The sequence below is a fragment of the Zonotrichia albicollis genome, chromosome 15 (assembly GCF_047830755.1).
Source record: "Zonotrichia albicollis isolate bZonAlb1 chromosome 15, bZonAlb1.hap1, whole genome shotgun sequence".
Classification (NCBI taxonomy): domain Eukaryota; kingdom Metazoa; phylum Chordata; class Aves; order Passeriformes; family Passerellidae; genus Zonotrichia; species Zonotrichia albicollis.
The window spans coordinates 1,431,021-1,440,502 of record NC_133833.1 but is presented as its reverse complement, the minus strand read 5'-3'; the positions used below and the strand labels follow the sequence as shown (position 1 = coordinate 1,440,502).

The window sequence follows — 9,482 nt, the reverse complement described above, 5'->3', positions numbered from 1 at the left end:
TTTTTAAATAAAAATAGTGATTTAAGTAATGGGGAGCAGTGGGTGCAGCCAGGCCAAGCCAGCCCTGGCCCATGACCTCAGAGGCTTCCAGAAGCCAAATAATCACAAATATATTTACAAACCTTGAAGCAAACCAAGCCCCTTTGTGCAGTGCAGTTAAATCTGTTCCAGGAAAACTGGAGGTGCCAACCTGTCCTGCAAAACAGAAGGGATGCGTTGACACAGCAGCACAAACTTCAATTTGCTGCATTTCCCTGTTGAAAATGCCTGGATAACAATCCCAAATACAGGAAATTCCATGGTTTTTGCTGGCTTTAGGCTAGAGAACAGCAAATGCCCCTCCTGCATTTCCTGTGCCTTGTTGGCACTGCTCTGTTTCTCACCTGGCTGCAGCGTGGCATAGATGGATGTTATATTGCTCACACTCCACGCCAGGAATAAAACCTTTGGATTTCATGCTCGGGGAAGCAGAGGGGGCTGTGTCAGTGCAGGCAGGCTCCTGTCCCCACCTGCGTTGTCCAAAACCATCTGTGCAGCCCAGGATGGAGCTGAGTTTATAGTGGCAATAAAGAGCGAGCCCTGAAGATGCTTTTGGAAACAAAACTGTTTCAGCTGTGCTGACCTTGCACGGGGAGGGCAGCGCAGCTTGGGTGCCTCAAGGTCACCTGGAGTTCCCTGGTGGGTTTCTTTTTCTTTTTTTTTTTTTGTGATGTTTTCCCCATAGCAAACGTGAGACTTTTGTATTTTCTGCCCTTTCCTCACCTCATGCAGGAAAAGGAATTGCAGAGATGTGCACAGTGCCACCAAGGGTGTCCTCACAGCCCCTCCTCAGTGCCCACAGCTGGAATTTCCAGCACAGAGACCCAGCTGGGACAAGGAGCTTGAGAACTGCAAAAAGTATGGAATATCTTAAAGTATGGAATGTATTGAAATAGATATTTATTATTGGAGTATACTAAAGCAGCTGGGAATTTGAATACAAGAAAGAGGAGAAAAAATTTCTAGGGGATCTTATTATTACTTATTTTAAAGTAAAGTATGGAATGTATTGAAATAGATATTTATTATTGGAGTATACAAAAGCAACTGAGAATTTGAACACAAGAAAGGGGAGGAAAAAACTTCTAGGGGAAGATGGCAGAGAAGGCCTGGAGGCAGAAATCTTGGAGAGGGGGAAGAGCAGGGCTCTGTCAGGGCTTCCCAAGATTGATCAGGGCATAAAGGAAATCTGAACAGATAAAAGAGCTCCAGAATGTAGAAATAAAGATGGAATTGGGAGAGAAAAGCAGCAACAGGCTGGAGGTAACCTAAATCCTGCCACACATTGAAAAAGTGCTTCACCCCATTTTTGTGGTGCTCAGAGCAGAGATCCAGAGCTGGAACTTCCTAAATAAGATCAAACCCAAAGATGGATTGTGCTCAGCTGTGTTTCATCCCAGGGAACAGTCAGACTTAAAAGTCCAGCCTGGCCAGCTCTTCAGTGGCTGACTCATCACTTCTTCAGTGGATTTCAAGATGAAGGATTCATGGAGAAAATAGAAATTTGGGTCATTTGCTGGGGAAGGAGATGGAAAAAGAAAATGAGGAGTAGAGACCTCATCATCCAGGCCAAGGCACAAAATGAGCTGTGAGTAGGGACAATTACAAAAGGAAAGATAGAATCTGTTACTGAGAGCAGGGGAAGGGAAAGGGGAACTCTCAATGTTGCACCTGAAAATACATGAGCTGTGGAGGAATGGCAAAGAAAAAAAAAATAATTTATATAAATAGATAAAAAGATTGAGCAGCTGCCTCCCTACCATGTGCTCTCATTTTCCCCTGCTGCCAGAGAACACGGATGTTCCTTATTTATTTACTCCTAATTACTGAGATCCAGACTTCCCTGATGAGATAAATGCAGCTCAGGATGCTGGTTTTTCCCCTTCTCTTCCCTCAGGGTGTCTCCCCAGCATCTGCAATGCATCCCAACCCTGTGGAATTCCACCCCTCCATCCCCTGCCCCTCTCCAAGGTGCCTGCCTGGCAGGAATTGCTCCAGCTGCACAGGGCAAGGCACATCCAGCAAAATCTGGCCTGGGTGAGTGGGAAAGATGGAAAAGGAGGGGGCAGGACAGGGGCAGTGTGTGCTCAGAGGGCTGCTGGAGGTTGTTGGCACAGCTGACAAGGGCAGAGCAGTTCCAGCTGGTATTTATGAGGCTGCTCTTTCCATTCAGGGTGATGAACAATCCTCTTTTCCTGGCTGCTGCTGCAATTGCTCACCTTTACCTACCAAATAATACAACCCTGCTCTTTTCCCTGTTGTCTTTCTGCACAGCAAAGCCCCTTGGTATGTGTGCCAAAAGGCTCTGCAAAATGTGAATTGTGCAGATTGGACTCATCCACAATTTTGCTGTCTCCCTGAAATAACCTGTGTGTCACCACAGCTCTGCTCTCTGCTTTGCAGAGCCTCTGTGCAGGGAAAACTACCAGGAAAGGAAAGTCATTCTGGAACAGCTTTGCTTCTTGGTTTTTGGCACAAAATCTTGTCTAGAATAGCTGAGAACCTGAGCAGAGGAGCCCAGTGGACCTGAGCTCGCTGGGTTCAGAGAGGGGCAGAGCAGAGAGGTTTCTTTCCAGCGCTGCCCTTGTTTAGCAAACACTTCTCCAGATCCAAGCAATCCTCTTATCTGGCAGGAGCACTTCTCTAAGCCCCCTCAATCATTCCTGGTGTCCAGAACAAGTTGTCAGCCCAAATACTCGCTGAGAATGGTGTTTGTTTCCCAAACACAGCTCTGCTTGGCGGCTGCGGCGTTTCCAGCGCCTGCACTGAGATAAAAGAGACATGGCTTGGCCCAGGAGCTCAGATCCCAAGGGAGGAACCACCCGGGCCAGGTTTCCTCTGCCCAGAGGTGCTGCCAGCTGGAGACAGCTCTGAGCCCAGGGGAGAAGCTCCAGGTGCTGAGGAAACCCCCAGTCTGCAGCCACAGGTGAGATTTGGTGATGTGTGAAGGGCAGGAATGGGATTTCTCCTCATCCCAGCTCGGTTCCAAACCACAGCCACTCTGGGGCTCCCCTCTGGAGTGTTTTTGTCTCTCTGTCTGTGGTTCAGCTGTCACAAAAAGGCGTTTTGGTGCAGCTGCATTTTGTCTGAAAAAACCTGGAGTGGCTCTGGAAGGTGTCTCTGTAACTAAACCGGCCTGAAAAAGCAGGGGGTTTCATCCTGCAGGTGGGAGCCCCTGTTTGGTGGAAGGCACTAACGCAATTTAAAATTACAATATGTTGAAGGAAAAAATAATTGGCAAATTATCTCCCTTACCCACACCTTGATTCCTAAAGTATCCCTTGGAATGTCTTAAAATTTCCAAAAAGAAGGTTTTGCCTAAAGTAGCAGTGTCTTGATGGCAGAAGGAGTTTCAGTTTGAGTGAAATTCAGTGAAATTTCACTGAAATTGAGTGAAGTTCACATTTCAAAACCAGAGGGATGGGAAAGGAGCATGGGGGGCTCTTTAGCTGTGCCCCTGATTTGGGGGTTGTGGTTAATCAGCTCCAGAAGTGAGAACGAACGAATCAAGCTTGGGAAAACGCTTTTATTTGTCTGAGACAATTTCCATTTATTTATTTATTTTTATTACTTATTTATGGTATTTAATTGTTTATTATATTTTAATATTATGGTATTTGTTTATCTATATTTTATTAATTTAGCTCAATTATATTTTTAGTATTAGTTTATTTGTTTATTTATATTGTATTATTTTAGCTCAATTATATTTTTAGTATTAGTTTATTTGTTTATTTATATTGTATTATTTTAGCTCAATTATATTTTTAGTATTAGTTTACTTGTTTATTTACATTTTGATATTAGGTTTAGTTGTTTATTCATAATTTATTATTGATTTATTTATATCTAAGTATTGGTTCATTTGTTTATTTATATTTTAGTGTTAGTTTAGTTGTTTATTTATATTTTATTATTTTAGCTCAATTATATTTTTAATATTTACTTGTTTATTTACATTTTGATATTAGGTTTATTTGTTTATTCATAATTTATTATTTAGTTTATTTATATCTTAGTATTGGTTCATTTGTTTATTTATATTTTAGTGTTAGTTTAGTTGTTTATTTATATTTTATTATTTTAGCTCAATTATATTTTTAGTATTAGTTTATTTATTTATATTGTATTATTTTAGCTCAATTATCTTTTTAGTATTAGTTTGCTTGTTTATTTACATTTTGATATTAGGTTTAGTTGTTTATTTATAATTTATTATTTAGTTTATTTATATCTTAGTATTGGTTTATTCGTTTATATTTTAGTGGTAGTTTAGTTGTTTATTTATATTTTATATTTTAGCTCAATTATATTTTTAGTATTAGTTTACATGTTTATTTACATTTTGATATTAGATTTATTTGTTTATTTATAATTTATTATTTAGTTTATTTATATCTTAGTATTGGTTTATTCGTTTATTTATATTTTAGTATTGGCTTATTTGTTTATTTATGATTTATTGGTCAATTTTATTTATTTATATTTTTATATCTTAGTATTGTTTATTTGTTTATTTATATTTTAGTGGTACTTTATTTGTTTATTTATGATTTATTGGTCAATTCTATTTATTTATATTTATTTATATTTTTATATCTTAGTATTGGCTTATTTGTTTGTTTATATTTTAGTGTTAGTTTAGTTGTTTATATTTTATTATTTTAGCTCAATTATATTTTTAGTATTAGTTTACTTGTTTATTTACATTTTGATATTAGATTTATTTGTTTATTCATAATTTATTATTTAGTTTTTTTATATCTTAGTATTGGTTTATTTGTCAATATTTTAGTGGTAGTTTATTTGTTTATTTATATTTTATTATTTTAGCTCAATTATCTTTTTAGTATTAGTTTACTTGTTTATTTACATTTTGATATTAGGTTTATTTGTTTATTTATAATTTATTATTTAGTTTATTTATATCTTAGTATTGGTTTATTTGTTTATTTATATTTTAGTGTTAGTTTAGTTGTTTATATTTTATTATTTTAGCTCAATTATATTTTTAGTATTAGTTTATTTGTTTATTTATATTGTATTATTTTAGCTCAATTATATTTTTAGTATTAGTTTGCATGTTTATTTACATTTTGATATTAGGTTTATTTGTTTATTTAAAATTTATTATTTAGTTTATTTATATCTTAGTGTAGGTTTATTCGTTTATATTTTAGTGTTAGTCTATTTGTTTATTTATAATTTATTGGTCAATTTTATTTATTTATATTTTTATATCTTAATATTGGTTTATTTGTTTATTTATATTTTAGTGTTAGTCTATTTGTTTATTTATAATTAATTGGTCAATTTTATTTATTTATATTTTATATCTTAGTATTGGCTTATTTGTTTATTTATATTTTAGTATTGGCTTATTTGTTTATTTATAATTTATTGGTCAATTTTATTTATTTATATTTTTATATCTTAGTATTGGCTTATTTGTTTATTTATATTTTAGTATTGGCTTATTTGTTTATTTATGATTTATTGGTCAATTTTATTTATTTATATTTTTATATCTTAGTATTGGCTTATTTGTTTATTTATATTTTAGTATTGGCTTATTTGTTTATTTATAATTTATTGGGCAATTTTATTTATTTATATTTTTATAGCTTAGTATTGGCTTATTTGTTTATTTATATTTTAGTATTGGCTTATTTGTTTATTTATATTTTAGTATTGCCTTTTTTGTTTATTTATGATTTATTGGTCAATGTTATTTATTTATATTTTTATATCTTTGTATTGGCTTATTTGCTTATTTATATTTTAGTATTGGCTTATTTGTTTATTTATAATTTATTGGTCAATTTTATTTATTTATATTTTTATATCTTAGTATTGGCTTATTTGTTTATTTATATTTTAGTGTTAGTTTAGTTGCTTATATTTTATTATTTTAGCTCAATTATATTTTTAGTATTAATTTGCTTGTTTATTTACATTTTGATATTAGGTTTATTTGTTTATTTATAATTTATTATTTACTTTATTTATGTCTTAGTATTGGTTTATTCGTTTATATTTTAGTGGTAGTTTATTTGTTTATTTATAATTTATTGGTCAATTTTATTTATTTATATTTTTTATCTTAGTATTGGCTTATTTATTTATTTATATTTTAGTATTGGCTTATTTGTTTATTTAGGATTTATTGGTCAATTTTATTTATTTATATTTTTATAGCTTAGTATTGGCTTATTTGCTTATTTATATTTTAGTATTGGCTTATTTGCTTATTTATATTTTAGTATTGGCTTATTTGTTTATTTATGATTTATTGGTCAATTCTATTTATCTATATTTTGGTAATTAGGTTGTTTATTTATTTATACTTTATTATCTATTTTATTTATGTATTTATTTATTTGCTTATCTGCCCATGCCGCAAGCCCTGGAGCTACGCAAAGCCCCCTGCTCGGGCCTGCAGCCCCTCACTCCTGCGTGCTCTCCCTGCTCAGCTCCCCTGTGCCCATGGAGGACGCTCCCAGCCGGGAGCCAGCGCCCAGCAAAGGCTCCCCGGGGCCACACGAGGCTCCTGCCCCCTTCATCGTGCTGGAGGAGCAGGAGCCCCCCGGCTGCAGCATCAGGGAGCTGCTCCTGGCGAGGGCCAGAGCCGCCTGCAGGTGTAGGCCCGGGGCGCTGGGCCGGGCCCTGCTGCGCCTGCTGCCCGTGCTGGAGTGGCTGCCCCGCTACAATGCCCGCTCGCAGCTGCTCGGGGACGTGGTCTCGGGGCTGCTGGTGGGCGTCGTGGCCATCCCTCAGTCCATCTCCTACTCCCTGCTGGCCAACCAGGACCCCGTCTATGGCATCTACACCAACTTCTTCTGCAACATCATCTACGCGGCCACGGCCACGTCGCGCCACGCCAGCGTGGGCTCCTTCGGGGTGCTGTGCCTCATGGTGGGGCAGTCGGTGACGCGCCACCTGCAGATGGCAGGCTATGGGGACAGCAGTGCCGCCCTCGGGGACAACTCCAGCTCCCCCAGGAACGGGACAGAGCCCTGTGACCGCAGCTGCTACGCCATCACCGTGGCCCTCTCCTTGAGCTTCCTCGTGGGCCTCTACCAGGTACCACTGTTCACCCTGGTGCTGTTTGCTGCTAGGAATGTCTCTGAGTTTGGGGATCTCTAAGTGTTGGGTCAGATTTAAGAGTTCTGAGAAATGTTTCTAGACCCTGACACTTGAATATTTGTGAATGCAGTGACTTTAAAAGTGCAGACACAGCTGAATGGGGTTTGTTTTCCTCCATGGATAACCTTGGATGTGTCTGAAGCATCCTCAGCAAGGGAAGAGAAGGATCTGTGAACCCCCTTCCCACCACCTCAGTCCTGCAGCTGCACAGCTCAGAGCAGGTTTGGGGCTGCCAAGGACCATCCTGAAGGACCATGCCATGCTCCCTGGCAGTGCCCCCACTGAGAAATTCCAGGCTTTTCCAATGGGACAGCTAAAATTCAGGGCATCCCAAGTGAGTGCTACCCAGAGCTGCTCTGATGGGGCTGCTCGTGAGGAGGCAGCAGTAGGGACCTTGTAGGATTTTCTGAGTGGCATCCCCAGCCACAGAGAAGTGTTAAAGGTAGGTCTCTCTGGTTTTCCATACCCCAAATTAACTCCTGAAGACAAATTAATATCCCCAGCCAGAGCTGCTAAAGTGGCAGCAAAGTGACATGAATTGCCAGCCACCCCTTCCAGCCCTTCTCACCCGTGCTGAAGCTGTGGCTGCTTTGCTTTCCAGATCCTGCTGGGGGTTTTACAGATGGGCTTCGTGGCTGTCTACCTGTCAGAGCCTCTGCTGGGTGGCTTCGTGGCAGGCTCCAGCCTCACCATCATCACCTCCCAGATGAAATACCTGCTGGGTCTGAAGATCCCCCGGCACGAGGGGGTGGGCTCCTTCATCCTCACCTGGGTGGACCTCTTCAGGCACATCCGCAGCACCAACATCTGCGACCTGCTGACCAGCCTGGTGGCCTTGGCCATCATCGTGCCCGTCAAGGAGCTCAACGAGCGCTACAAGGAGAGGCTGAAGGCCCCGTTCCCCATCGAGCTGCTGGTGGTCATTGCAGCCACCCTCATCTCCCACTACTTCGACTTCGAGCGGCGCTACAAGGCCGCCGTGTGTGGGGACATCCCCACGGGCTTCAGGAAGCCCACTGTCCCAGACTTCAGCCTGTTCCCCAGCCTGGCACTGGATGCTCTGCCCATTGCTGTCATTGGCTTTGCCATGACCGTGTCCCTGGCAGAGATCTTCGGCAAGAAGCACGGCTACGCCGTCAGCGCCAACCAGGAGATGATCGCCATCGGCATGTGCAACCTCATCCCCTCCTTCTTCTACTGCTTCGCCAGCTCTGCTGCCCTCACCAAGACCCTGCTGAAGGAGTCCACGGGGAGCCAGACCCAGGTGTCTGGGCTGGTCACCTCGCTGGTGCTGCTGCTGGTGCTGCTGTGGATCTCCCCGCTCTTCTACTCGCTGCAGACCTCCATCCTCGGCGTGGTCACCATCGTCAACCTGCGCGGCGGCCTCAGGAGGTTCCGGGACACGCCCAGGATGTGGCAGCTCAGCAAGCTGGACACGGCGGTGTGGTGGGCCACCATGCTGTGCTCCACGCTGGTCACCACGGAGATCGGGCTGCTGGTGGGCGTTTGCTTCGCGCTGCTCTGCATCATCTTCCGCACGCAGCGCCCGCGCGCCACGCTGCTGGGCAGGGTCAGGGACAGGGAGGTGTACGAGGACCAGGCCGCCTACAAACAGCTCAGCAGCATCTCCAACATCAAAATCTTCCGTTTCGAGTGCTCCCTCTACTACGCCAACAAGGATTACTTCAAGGCCGTGCTGTACCAGAAAACCGGGCTCAACCCCGTGCTGCTGGCCGCCAGCCTGGGGAACCGGGCACGGCCAGAGCCAGGCAGCTCCAGGGGCTGCTGTGGCTGCCCGAGACAGAGCAGGAGCAGGGCTGAGAGCCCTCCAGGAGATGCCTGTGCCCCCTCCCCGGACATGCACACCCTGATCCTGGACTGCGGGGCCATGCAGTTCATAGACACCGTGGGTCTCTCCGCGCTCAAGGAGACGCACCACGACTACAAGGAGGTCGGAGTGCAGGTGCTCCTGGCCAACTGCAACCCCTCCATCCGCCAGCGGCTGCGGGAGGGAGGCTGGGCCGGCCGGGCAGGCGGCGCTGGGGGCCAGCTGGCCTTCCACAGCATCCACGATGCCGTGCAGTTCGCTGAGCGCCGGCGCCGGGGGGACAGCAGGGACAAACGGGCTGCTCCCCCGGAGCCCGAGGAACAACAGGACTTCCAGGTGTCTCTGTAGCCCTGGGTGCGAGCAGAGGTTTCTAACGGGAGCAGGTTCGGTGTTTGTGCCGTCAGAGCGAGCAGGATGGGCTGGGATGCTCTGCCAGAGGGGCAGCAGGGTGGGAAGGGTTTGGGGAGGG

At 42.4% G+C, this 9,482-nt stretch overlaps 1 protein-coding gene across 1 annotated transcript; it reads left to right on the top strand.

Annotated features, from left to right (window-relative positions):
- Positions 1–6,319: 6,319 nt before the first annotated feature.
- Positions 6,320–9,482, top strand: LOC102069958 (sulfate transporter). The gene is made up of 2 exons (XM_026796951.2): positions 6,320–7,122; positions 7,787–9,482. The coding sequence occupies exons 1-2, from the start codon at positions 6,406–6,408 to the stop codon at positions 9,359–9,361; spliced, it is 2,292 nt and encodes a 763-aa protein (XP_026652752.2). The 5' UTR covers positions 6,320–6,405; the 3' UTR covers positions 9,362–9,482.

Coding starts and splice junctions, on each gene's coding strand:
- LOC102069958 (XM_026796951.2), top strand. CDS start 6,406: ATGTATTTATTTATTTGCTTATCTGCCCATGCCGCAAGCCCTGGAGCT. Junction 7,123..7,786: donor TCCTCGTGGGCCTCTACCAG/GTACCACTGTTC, acceptor TTTGCTTTCCAG/ATCCTGCTGGGGGTTTTACA.